This window comes from Lissotriton helveticus, chromosome 8 (assembly GCF_964261635.1).
Source record: "Lissotriton helveticus chromosome 8, aLisHel1.1, whole genome shotgun sequence".
In the NCBI taxonomy this organism is placed as follows: Eukaryota; Metazoa; Chordata; class Amphibia; order Caudata; family Salamandridae; genus Lissotriton; species Lissotriton helveticus.
In genome coordinates, this window is record NC_136069.1 from 246,652,781 (window position 1) to 246,666,315 (window position 13,535).

The window sequence follows — 13,535 nt, forward strand, 5'->3', positions numbered from 1 at the left end:
TGCAGATTAGTGAACCCTAATTCACGTACATATAAATGCATCTTTCCAACATTATTCAAAATATACGTTAAGTAACGTCAAAAAAACTTGGTAGAAAAGGGAGTTTTTCTATAGTTAAATGTTTTATAAACAATGCTTTAGCGTAATGGACTCAAACATAAATAACCGCAAATGCAGTTTATAGGTGTAGGCCAAAAATCAACAGCGCCACTTTGAAGGGTCTGCATTTCCTACGCGGTCGCATTCATCCACTCATTAATCCAGGCCCAGTGTCTCATTAGCATAAGGCAAATGAAAGTAAAATACCGATACATTTTTTTAGAGCAAAAAGGCAGGAAATTTCAAATGTTTGGAGCCATGGAAAATTAGCTGGGAATTTGGAGTAAGCCTCACACTCAGCAGATTTCTTAAAATAGTACCGATTTACAAATGTTTGTTATTTACTCAGAGATACTCAAATTTCTTTGCTACACCTCAAACAGTCAGTGGACCAGGAAGTGTAAATTTGCCCTCAGTGGCAATAGAGACTTTGCTAATGTGTGAACTGATATTGACAGGAAAAACTTTGTTATAGGAGAGGTATTTATTTCTGCTCATAACACATTCATTTGTTAGAAAAATATATACATTTCAGAGATGCAATTGCAACCCTGTAGTTAAGGCTAACACCTCAGTCAAAACAGTTCAAAGGTTATAAGGGGTTCCAAAAACGCGTCACAGAAATTTACATGGTTTCCATTAGCACACTTCCACTGTGTAGAAGTATAAAATGCTAGACAAATCTCACTGAATTTTAATGGCACAGTTGCCTTTCCATAATTAATTACTTTTTGTTTGGTGACTTTTCCCCCAGACGTTTTGGAGTTGTGAGCCAAAATGTGAGTGTTCTGCACATAGAACAATGCGGTAAATTTAATAAAATGTTTACAATCACGCGAAAAATGGATAATCCACTACAAAAAAATGAAAACTGTGCACAATGAACCTGGAACATTTATTCTTCCATCCCGCAAAATGTTCGTGAAAAAAAGGAAAAACATTTTTACAAAATAACAAATCAGGAGAGCTAGTGCTTCAGTATGCATTAGTGGGCAGGGCTTGGACCTGCCAACTGAGGCAGATCTCTCCCCGGCCTGACTACATGCTGAGGAGGGATAACAAAATATAAGTATTGACAGTACCAATAGATAGTGCCTTTGAAAGGCATACGCTGACAGTTTGACTTTTACCAATGCTTGTTGCTGATGCTTAATCACATGGCAAAACAATAGAGGGGAAAAAGGTTGTTGCTTATGCTAAACAGAATCTGCAAAAACATCTTTTTTTCTTTAAAAAGTCTGGCCTCTGAGTGATGATGTGTAAGCTGTGAGAGCCATTTTTTTCCTTTTACTTGTACCATTTTAAGATGGGGTGCCCCCAGGTAAGTTAAAAAAAATAAAAAGTGTGCGGAGGTGCATTATAGAGAAAGGTCTTATCCACTAGCAAATTGAAGCTTCTACGCCCTCCAAAAAATGAAATAACTATATGAAATGGGACAGGGAAGGCAGGGGTAGTAAATCAACACCACCAAAAAGCGGAGAGAAACGGTAAGGAGGAGGAGATGAGCTAGAGCCACACCAACAAGACCTCACACACCCTGTTATACCTAAAATTAAAATAGAATTACAATAATACGTAAAGAGGTTTGTCACATTTCCATGTTAGGTTTATCTAACAATATTCTTGTACATTTTATGTGTTTAGTAACATATGATGTTGCAGTACAGTACTAAAGTTTCCATTTTTTATTTTTACTGTGATCCCGGGGATCTCCTACAGAATTACCTTAAACAGTTATTTGTTTTTAAATAAATGAACCCTGGATTGGGCTAGGGCCCGGAGGTCAATCTCCATTCTTTTTTTCCTTTCAATAATGGATAGGAGGCATGTGTGGAACACCCCCCTGTGCTGATTTCGGTCCCAGGTTCCTTATCCACCTGTTTTCATGATGAGAGGGGTGGGGTACACAGCCCCCTCTCGAGCCCCAGGGAGCCAACAGGTACCCCACCTCATCCTCTGATGCCATTTTAGTATTAAGGGGACGGAGCGTGTGCCCCCAACTCCGAGCCTGCACAGGGGTAGAAGTGAAAAATGCTGCTTTTGCCCATGCGGCAGCAAAGGAATGGTGCTAGCTTCTGCCAAGACCCAGTACAGTGCTGACTGGTGAACTGGCTGGTATCATATGGGCCCTAGAGCGCCCCCACACATGCAGACATTGTGGGTGCCTCGGGTGGAAGGCCAGGGCATGCACCAGCTATTGAAGCTGCTGGCTCCTACCATGGGAGCTAGCTAGGGCTGCGGGGGCCCTGGGGCTCACCCGCAGCCCCCAACATGCAGAACGTGTGGCTGCCCTGGGTGGGCACCAGATCATTCACCAGCTATTAAAGTTGCCGACTCCCGCCACAGGAGTCAGCTGGGGCTCCCCCCTGCAGCCTTCAACAAAAATGGAGTTCAGGTTGCCTCAGGTGGGCACTGGGGCTCCCACTCAAAAAGAATATGCTGGCCCCCACCAGCACCCACGATGGGTGCTGGCTGGGAGAGGCAGGGGCTGCGTAGGCCTTGGGGCTTCCCCTGCAGCCCCCAAAAGAACAAAATAATGCGGGTGTGCAAATGAGCAGGTGTGCACCTGCTCATTTATTCTTCACTGCTCCAGCAAGAAATGCCCTATAATTCCCTAGGGCATTTTTAAATTATTTATGTTCTTGCTGTGGTTGGCTGAGAAGCCAGTGGGGCGCAGCTACCATCTGTGGGATTATGACTGAACGTCTCTAAGTCAGAATCCCCCCTAAACCGCAACAATACCGCAGTGCTGTGGAGCCTCGGATGGCCTGGGATAGCCGGCCTCTCTTGGGGGGCCGGTGCGTAGAGCCACTCGCTTGGGGACCGGAGCGCTGACGGAAGGGGGCCGCCTGCATCGCCCTTAGTGCACCCGGTGCTAAATCATTCGTAGACGACCTGATTCTGGGTCAGGGTTTCGTAAGTAGTAGAGCAGCTACCTCGCTGAGATCAATTGAAAGTCATCCTCTGAGCCAAGCTTTTGTCTCTCCTTGCGTGGGCGCCCGCGGACTCCCTCCTCCACCACTCCCAGGGGTGGGTCCCTCTGCCGCCGGGCCGGTGGGAGGGATGCGGAGGGGGTAACGCGGGCCCACGGGAGGCCGCCTCCACCACGTGCCCTCCGGCACGGCCAGCCCAGTCCAGCCCGAACTGCCTAGCCATGTCTTTCCTGGACCGGAAACAAGCATCTTGGGACCGGTTTCTAGATAATCAGCCGTCATCAGCCAGGCTATCTTGAATCCAGTGGCAAAGTGAGCAAAGATGCCCACTTCTGGGCATACCCTGCCAACTTAGGGCGAACAAAACCGGAATCAAGCATCCTGGGACCGGTTTCTGGCTAATCAGCCATCATCAGCCAGGCTAGCTTGAATCCAGTGGCAAAGTGAGCAAGTGACCCACGTCTGGGCATACCCTGCCAGCTTAGGGTGAATAAAGCGATACCAAAGGGGAAGATGGATGGAGCGTTTGAGCAAATCAAACACTCACCCCCAGTCAACTGATCTTGGGTTAATCCATCATCATTCTTTAGCTCACTCCACCACGCCAGTTCAGACATGGCCATATGCAAATCAGTCTGACCCTGTGCCTCATGGTAACAATCCAGCACGAACTGCCAAGCCATGTCTTCCCTGGACCGGAAAACAAGCATCTTGGGACCGGTTTCTAGATAATCAGCCGTCATCAGCCAGGCTATCTTGAATCCAGTGGCAAAGTGAGCAAAGATGCCCACTTCTGGGCATACCCTGCCCACTTAGGGCGAACAAAACGATACCAAAGGGGATGATGGACGGAGCATTTAAGCAAATTAAACACTCACCCCCAGTCAACTGATCTGGGTTTAATCCATCATCATTCTTTAGCTCACTCCGCCACTCCAGTTCAGACATGGCCATATGCAATTCAGTCTGACCCTGTGCCTCAAGGGAACAGTCCAGCCCAAACTGCCAAGCCATGTCTTCCCTGGACCGGAAACACGCATTATGAGACTGGTTTCTGGCTAATCAGCTGTCATCAGCCAGGCTAGCTTGAATCCAGTGGCAAAGTGAGAAAGGGACTCACGTCTGGGCATACCCTGCCAACTTAGAGCAAACAAAGCGATACCAAAGGGGATGATGCAGGATAGGTAACATAATCCTTACTAAACTCTTTGATTGCCTGACTCTTAATTGTGATATTATCCTAGTGGTCAGTAATTGGTAGGCGATGGCATGAGGGACGAGGGGGCAATATGGAAGATGGGGTCAAGGCATTTGGGATTTTCATGCTTGCATTTTTGATCTGTCTGTTGTACAATTTTGGCATTATTTTTTTCCTGTCCAGAAAGTAATGCTTTTCCTACATGTTGTGAATCGACGTAACTTAAGACTGAGAAAGGTAAAATAAATACATTATTTTATTGTTCCTGTCCGTGCACCAGAGGATGCCAGGCTTCCTTTAAAATATCCAGTGCATTTATCTAAAAATACTTGAATAGGTCAACTGTTCCGTGTCTTCAACATGATTTACCAAAATGAAAAGGAGTTTTCTGTTTTTTAAGACTCGAAATAATTTTGAAAGCACGCGACAGGAAGTGGAAAAGTTGATGAAAAGGATGAAATCTGCCGACCAGGATTACAGACCACCCAGTCAATGGACAATGGAAGGGTATCTCTGTGTCCAAGAGAAACGTAAGTAATAAAAGAAAGTTAAAACATTCATGTTTGGAGGACTTTTGGTTGGCAAATTGAGGTCTTCAAATTCTGTAAAACGTGTGAATCTTCTCTATCTCACTTTGATTGTTGAGGATGTGTTCTGTGCTGCTTGGTGTCTACCTTATTGGTGTGCTGCTGGAAAGAATGCAGAGGTATTTCCTTTATCCAGAACTAATTGTGGCAAAAGAAACCAAATAAAACCATTTGACCAATCAACTTTGACTCTTTGATAGGCTATATTGACATTTTTCCAGTATGTAACGTGAACAGAAACGTCTTTCTCACTGCCTCTTTGTTTCTTCTAAACATGGCCATTTGATGTTTTCAAATGTAGACTCCACCACAAAGCAGTGCTATTTTCTAAGTTAACACTGAAAAAACAATACCAAAGGCCACGCCATGTTTCTTTGTATGATATGGAAATTGGTGTCTACCAGCCAGTGTTTTTTGCTTTACTCCTAGCACTCCTTTCCTCCAACTGATTACATTTGGACATTTTCCCTAATAAAACAGCAGCATCTAGGTCTTAGTCAAATGAAGATGTTGCTTCAATGGCAACCGCTCTCCCACTGTAATCTTGAATGGGAAACTGTGACTGATACTCTCCTCTTCTTGATAAAGTATCTGTTGCATTATATATTAAGACCTTTGTCCAGAATGAATGTGTACATCTAATACATGGATGACGATCTGCGCTCGTTTACAAAAAGGACAACTAAAGGTCGAGTAACCAACAACGAGTGCCCCACACCACCAGCAACCAGCAACTGCTGCTTGCGCACACCAACGCTTAGAACCTGCTTAGGCTAACCATGAACCGAACGTTGCGACAGACCAATTGAAGAGCAGAATTGGCACACAGCGCATCAAGACGTGCAGTCCACCACAAACACAAGCCACATCTCGGGCGCGGCTGCGCTGCCACCATCCAAGAGCAAAGCTGAAGCACGCACGTGGGGGAGAAAGAGGAACACCCCCCAGGACTCACCAGCAAGCAAGTTAGCCAAAAGTGGGGGCTGTAAACGACTGGGGGTGCCCGCCTCTGCAAAGTAATGCCAGAAACCGGTCCTCGGAAGCTTGTTGCCGGTCCAGGGAAGGCATGGCTTGGCAGTTCGGGCTGGACTGTTCCCATGGGGCACAGGGTCAGACTGATTTGCATATAGCCATGTCTGAACAGGGGTGGCAGAGTGGGCTAAAGAACGGTGATGGATTAAACCCAGATCTTTTGACTGGGTGCGAGTGTTTGATTGATTCAGATGCTCCGTCCATCACCACCCCCTTTTGTACCGCTTTTGGCCGCCATAAGTGTGGCAGGGTATGCTCAGACGGGAGTCCCTTGCTCACTTTGCCACTGGATTCAAGCAAGCCGGCCTGAAGACGGCTGGAATGCCAGAAACCGGTCCTCGGAAGCTTGTTTCCGGTCCAGGGAAGGCATGGCTTGGCAGTTCGGGCTGGACTGTTCCCATGGGGCACAGGGTCAGACTAATTTGCATATAGCCATGTCTGAACTGGGGTGGCAGAGTGGGCTAAAGAACGGTGATGGATTAAACCCAGATCTTTTGACTGGGTGTGAGTGTTTGATTGATTCAGATGCTCCGTCCATCATCACCCCCTTTTGTACCGCTTTTGGCCGCCATAAGTGTGGCAGGGTATGCTCAGACGTGAGTCCCTTGCTCACTTTGCCACTGGATTCAAGCAAGCCGGGCTGAATACGGCTGAAATGCCAGAAACCGGTCCTCGGAAGCTTGTTTCCGGTCCAGGGAAGGCATGGCTTGGCAGTTCGGGCTGGACTGTTCCCATGGGGCACAGGGTCAGACTGATTAGCATATAGCCATGTCTGAACTGGGGTGGCAGAGTGGGCTAAAGAACGGTGATGGATTAAACCCAGATCTTTTGACTGGGTGTGAGTGTTTGATTCAGATGCTCCATCCATCACCACCCCCTTTTGTACCGCTTTTGGCCGCCATAAGTGTGGCAGGGTATGCTCAGACGTGAGTCCCTTGCTCACTTTGCCACTGGATTCAAGCAAGCCGGGCTGAAGACGGCTGGAATGCCAGAAACCGGTCCTCGGAAGCTTGTTTCCGGTCCAGGGAAGGCATGGCTTGGCAGTTTGGGCTGGACTGTTCCCATGGGGCACAGGGTCAGACTGATTTGCATATAGCCATGTCTGAACTGGGGTGGCAGAGTGGGCTAAAGAACGGTGATGGATTAAACCCAGATCTTTTGACTGGGTGTGAGTGTTTGATTGAATCAGATGCTCCGTCCATCACCACCCCCTTTTGTACCGCTTTTGGCCGCCATAAGTGTGGCAGGGTATGCTCAGACGTGAGTCCCTTGCTCACTTTGCCACTGGATTCAAGCAAGCCGGGCTGAAGACGGCTGGAATGCCAGAAACCGGTCCTCGGAAGCTTGTTTCCGGTCCAGGTAAGGCCTGACTTGGCAGTTCGGGCTGGACTGTTCCCATGGGGCACAGGGTCAGACTGATTTGCATATAGCCATGTCTGAACTGGGGTGGCAGAGTGGGCTAAAGAACGGTGATGGATTAAACCCAGATCTTTTGACTGGGTGTGAGTGTTTGATTGATTCAGATGCTCCGTCCATCACCACCCCCTTTTGTACCGCTTTTGGCCGCCATAAGTGTGGCAGGGTATGGTCAGACGTGAGTCCCTTGCTCACTTTGCCACTGGATTCAAGCAAGCCGGGCTGAAGATGGCTGGAATGCCAGAAACCGGTCCTCGGAAGCTTGTTTCCGGTCCAGGGAAGGCATGGCTTGGCAGTTCGGGCTGGACTGTTCCCATGGGGCACAGGGTCAGAATGATTTGCATATAGCCATGTCTGAACTGGGGTGGCAGAGTGGGCTAAAGAACGGTGATGGTTTAAACCCAGATCTTTTGACTGGGTGTGAGTGTTTGATTGATTCAGATGCTCCGTCCATCACCACCCCTTTTGTACCGCTTTTGGCCGCCATAAGTGTGGCAGGGTATGCTCAGACGTGAGTCCCTTGCTCACTTTGCCACTGGATTCAAGCAAGCCGGGCTGAATACGGCTGGAATGCCAAAAACCGGTCCTCGGAAGCTTGTTTCCGGTCCAGGGAAGGCATGGCTTGGCAGTTCGGGCTGGACTGTTCCCATGGGGCACAGGGTCAGACTGATTTTCATATAGCCATGTCTGAACTGGGGTGGCAGAGTGGGCTAAAGAACGGTGATGGATTAAACCCAGATCTTTTGACTGGGTGTGAGTGTTTGATTGATTCAGATGCTCCATCCATCACCACCCCCTTTTGTACCGCTTTTGGCCGCCATAAGTGTGGCAGGGTATGCTCAGACGTGAGTCCCTTGCTCACTTTGCCACTGGATTCAAGCAAGCCGGGCTGAAGACGGCTGGAATGCCAGAAACCGGTCCTCGGAAGCTTGTTTCCGGTCCAGGGAAGGCATGGCTTGGCAGTTCGGGCTGGACTGTTTCCATGGGGCACAGGGTCAGACTGATTTGCATATAGCCATGTCTGAACTGGGGTGGCAGAGTGGGCTAAAGAACGGTGATGGATTAAACCCAGATCTTTTGACTGGGTGTGAGTGTTTGATTGATTCAGATGCTCCGTCCATCACCACCCCCTTTTGTACCGCTTTTGGCCACCATAAGTGTGGCAGGGTATGCTCAGACGTGAGTCCCTTGCTCACTTTGCCACTGGATTCAAGCAAGCCGGGCTGAAGACAGCTGGAATGCCAGAAACCGGTCCTGGGAAGCTTGTTTCCGGTCCAGGGAAGGCATGGCTTGGCAGTTCGGGCTGGACTGTTCCCATGGGGCACAGGGTCAGACTGATTTGCATATAACCATGTCTGAACTGGGGTGGCAGAGTGGGCTAAAGAACGGTGATGGATTAAACCCAGATCTTTTGACTGGGTGTGAGTGTTTGATTGATTCAGATGCTCCGTCCATCACCACCCCCTTTTGTACCGCTTTTGGCCGCCATAAGTGTGGCAGGGTATGCTCAGACGTGAGTCCCTTGCTCACTTTGCCACTGGATTCAAGCAAGCCGGGCTGAAGATGGCTGGAATGCCAGAAACCGGTCCTCGGAAGCTTGTTTCCGGTCCAGGGAAGGCATGGCTTGGCAGTTCGGGCTGGACTGTTCCCATGGGGCACAGGGTCAGACTGATTTGCATATAGCCATGTCTGAACTGGGGTGGCAGAGTGCGCTAAAGAACGGTGATGGTTTAAACCCAGATCTTTTGACTGGGTGTGAGTGTTTGATTGATTCAGATGCTCCGTCCATCACCACCCCCTTTTGTACCGCTTTTGGCCGCCATAAGTGTGGCAGGGTATGCTCAGACGTGAGTCCCTTGCTCACTTTGCCACTGGATTCAAGCAAGCCGGGCTGAAGACGGCTGGAATGCCAGAAACCGGTCCTCGGAAGCTTGTTTCCGGTCCAGGGAAGGCATGGCTTGGCAGTTCGGGCTGGACTGTTCCCATGGGGAACAGGGTCAGACTGATTTGCATATAGCCATGTCTGAACTGGGGTGGCAGAGTGGGCTAAAGAACGGTGATGGATTAAACCCAGATCTTTTGACTGGGTGTGAGTGTTTGATTGATTCAGATGCTCCGTCCATCACCACCCCCTTTTGTACCGCTTTTGGCCGCCATAAGTGTGGCAGGGTATGCTCAGACGTGAGTCCCTTGCTCACTTTGCCACTGGATTCAAGCAAGCCGGGCTGAAGACGGCTTGAATGCCAGAAACCGGTCCTCGGAAGCTTGTTTCTGGTCCAGGGAAGGCCTTGCTTGGCAGTTCGGGCTGGACTGTTCCCATGGGGCACAGGGTCAGACTGATTTGCATATAGCCATGTCTGAACTGGGGTGGCAGAGTGGGCTAAAGAACGGTGATGGATTAAACCCAGATCTTTTGACTGGGTGTGAGTGTTTGATTGATTCAGATGCTCCGTCCATCACCACCCCCTTTTGTACCGCTTTTGGCCGCCATAAGTGTGGCAGGGTATGCTCAGACGTGAGTCCCTTGCTCACTTTGCCACTGGATTCAAGCAAGCCGGGCTGAAGATGGCTGGAATGCCAGAAACCGGTCCTCGGAAGCTTGTTTCCGGTCCAGGGAAGGCATGGCTTGGCAGTTCGGGCTGGACTGTTCCCATGGGGCACAGGGTCAGACTGATTTGCATATAGCCATGTCTGAACTGGGGTCGCAGAGTGGGCTAAAGAACGGTGATGGTTTAAACCCAGATCTTTTGACTGGGTGTGAGTGTTTGATTGATTCAGATGCTCCGTCCATCACCACCCCCTTTTGTACCGCTTTTGGCCGCCATAAGTGTGGCAGGGTATGCTCAGACGTGAGTCCCTTGCTCACTTTGTCACTGGATTCAAGCAAGCCGGGCTGAAGACGGCTGGAATGCCAGAAAACGGTCCTCGGAAGTTTGTTTCCGGTCCAGGGAAGGCATGGCTTGGCAGTTCGAGCTGGACTGTTCCCATGGGGCACAGGGTCAGACTGATTTGCATATAGCCATGTCTGAACTGGGGTGGCAGAGTGGGCTAAAGAACGGTGATGGATTAAACCCAGATCTTTTGACTGGGTGTCAGTGTTTGATTGATTCAGATGCTCCGTCCATCACCACCCCCTTTTGTACCGCTTTTGGCCGCCACAAGTGTGGCAGGGTATGCTCAGACGTGAGTCCCTTGCTCACTATGCCACTGGATTCAAGCAAGCCGGGCTGAAGATGGCTGGAATGCCAGAAACCGGTCCTCGGAAGCTTGTTTCCGGTCCAGGGAAGGCATGGATTGACAGTTCGGGCTGGACTGTTCCCATGGGGCACAGGGTCAGACTGATTTGCATATAGCCATGTCTGAACTGGGGTGGCAGAGTGGGCTAAAGAACGATGATGGTTTAAACCCAGATCTTTTGACTGGGTGTGAGTGTTTGATTGATTCAGATGCTCCGTCCATCACCACCCCCTTTTGTACCTCTTTTGGCCGCCATAAGTGTGGCAGGGTATGCTCAGACGTGAGTCCCTTGCTCACTTTGCCACTGGATTCAAGCAAGCCGGGCTGAAGACGGCTGGAATGCCAGAAACCGGTCCTCGGAAGCTTGTTTCCGGTCCAGGGAAGGCATGGCTTGGCAGTTCAGGCTGGACTGTTCCCATGGGGCACAGGGTCAGACTGATTTGCATATAGCCATGTCTGAACTGTGGTGGCAGAGTGGGCTAAAGAACGGTGATGGATTAAACCCAGATCTTTTGACTGGGTGTGAGTGTTTGATTGATTCAGATGCTCCGTCCATCACCACCCCCTTTTGTACCGCTTTTGGCCGCCATAAGTGTGGCAGGGTATGCTCAGACGTGAGTCCCTTGCTCACTTTGCCACTGGATTCAAGCAAGCTGGGCTGAAGACGGCTGGGATGCCAGAAACCGGTCCTCGGAAGCTTGTTTCCGGTCCAGGGAAGGCATGGCTTGGCAGTTCGTGCTGGACTGTTCCCATGGGGCACAGGGTCAGATTGATTTGCATATTGCCATGTCTGAACTGGGGTGGCAGAGTGGGCTAAAGAACGGTGATGGATTAAACCCAGATCTTTTGACTGGGTGTGAGTGTTTGATTGATTCAGATGCTCCGTCCATCACCACCCCCTTTTGTACCGCTTTTGGCCGCCATAAGTGTGGCAGGGTATGCTCAGACGTGAGTCCCTTACTCACTTTGCCACTGGATTCAAGCAAGCCGGGCTGAAGATGGCTGGAATGCCAGAAACCGGTCCTCGGAAGCTTGTTTCCGGTCCAGGGAAGGCATGGCTTGGCAGTTCGGGCTGGACTGTTCCCATGGGGCACAGGGTCAGACTGATTTGCATATAGCCATGTCTGAACTGGGGTCGCAGAGTGGGCTAAAGAACGGTGATGGTTTAAACCCAGATCTTTTGACTGGGTGTGAGTGTTTGATTGATTCAGATGCTCCGTCCATCACCACCCCCTTTTGTACCGCTTTTGGCCGCCATAAGTGTGGCAGGGTATGCTCAGACGTGAGTCCCTTGCTCACTTTGCCACTGGATTCAAGCAAGCCGGGCTGAAGACGGCTGGAATGCCAGAAACCGGTCCTCGGAAGCTTGTTTCCGGTCCAGGGAAGGCATGGCTTGGCAGTTCGGGCTGGACTGTTCCCATGGGGAACAGGGTCAGACTGATTTGCATATAGCCATGTCTGAGTGGGCTAAAGAACGGTGATGGATTAAACCCAGATCTTTTGACTAGGTGTGAGTGTTTGATTGATTCAGATGCTCCGTCCATCACCACCCCCTTTTGTACCGCTTTTGGCCGCCATAAGTGTGGCAGGGTATGCTCAGACGTGAGTCCCTTGCTCACTTTGCCACTGGATTCAAGCAAGCCGGGCTGAAGACGGCTGGAATGCCAGAAACCGGTCCTCGGAAGCTTGTTTCCGGTCCAGGGAAGGCCTTGCTTGGCAGTTCGGGCTGGACTTTTCGCATGGGGCACATGGTCAGACTGATTTGCATATAGCCATGTCTGAACTGGGGTGGCAGAGTGGGCTAAAGAACGGTGATGGATTAAACCCAGATCTTTTGACTGGGTGTGAGTGTTTGATTGATTCAGATGCTCCGTCCATCACCACCCCCTTTTGTACCGCTTTTGGCCGCCATAAGTGTGGCAGGGTATGCTCAGACGTGAGTCCCTTGCTCACTTTGCCACTGGATTCAAGCAAGCCGGGCTGAAGACGGCTGGAATGCCAGAAACCGGTCCTCGGAAGCTTGTTTCCGGTCCAGGGAAGGCATGGCTTGGCAGTTCGGGCTGGACTGTTCCCATTGGGCACAGGGTCAGACTGATTTGCATATAGCCATATCTGAACTGTGGTGGCAGAGTGGGCTAAAGAACGTGATGGATTAAACCCAGATCTTTTGACTGGGTGTGAGTGTTTGATTGATTCAGATGCTCCATCCATCACCACCCCCTTTTGTGCAGAGACAAAGTGAGCAGACCATCCGGGGAGGGGGCAGTCAAGAGATCAGAGACTAGCCCCGCAGCACCCCAAGAAGCTCCTGGGCACCCCGCGCCTCCACCAACCGTATCTTGAGCACAGCAAAACTGAGTGCACACTAAGCCTAAACAAGAAGCAAACGCTTGCGGCGGACCGACCGTCTTAATGGGACGGAGATACCCAGGAGTGCGCAGAATAGCCCCACAGCACAAGGAGCCGTGCAGAGCACCCCGAAACACTCAGGCTGCGTGTTGGAGAGAAGAGGGTTAAAGGAATAATGATCAACAAACAGGGCCCAGGGCACAGAGACGTGGGCGGGGGTACTAGATCTCCGTAATCTGGTGACGATTACGCAGAGCCGTGCCGCCCAACCCTGACCAGAAACTGCACCTGTGGAACCCTACGTGAAAGCCTGACATTGAGGCAACAACATAACAAAACATAACAAAACCAGCAGTGAACAAACACGTAACTCCAGCGACAACCTATACGGAATAGTCAGCTACTTCCGCACAAACTAAGCCAAACTACGCGGGAAAAAGGTAGTTACACCATCAGACCCCTAGCAAACAGTGCACCTACAAAAGGAAGAATGGCGGACAGAGAATCCAGACTGCAAGCACGACTACAGAAGAAAAGCAAGGGGGAACCACAGATATCGGACTCCCCAATTAAACAGAAACCGGACATAAATAACACACTAGACACTAGCCTGAAGAAACTGGCAGAAGTACATGACCTTGCGAAGTCTACGAAACTCACCACTGAATCAATACAGCTAGAGCT

The 13,535-nt window shown here is 50.0% G+C and overlaps 1 protein-coding gene across 1 annotated transcript in view; it reads left to right on the forward strand.

The window, feature by feature from the left end:
• The window catches only part of ARHGAP42 (Rho GTPase activating protein 42), an 840,311-nt gene that overhangs the window by 623,840 nt on the left and 202,936 nt on the right, over positions 1–13,535 (forward strand). Inside the window, exon 8 of the mRNA XM_078656994.1 lies at positions 4,631–4,760. Within this exon, the coding sequence (XP_078513120.1) occupies positions 4,631–4,760 (130 nt within the window). The remainder of the gene's footprint in view (positions 1–4,630; positions 4,761–13,535) is intronic.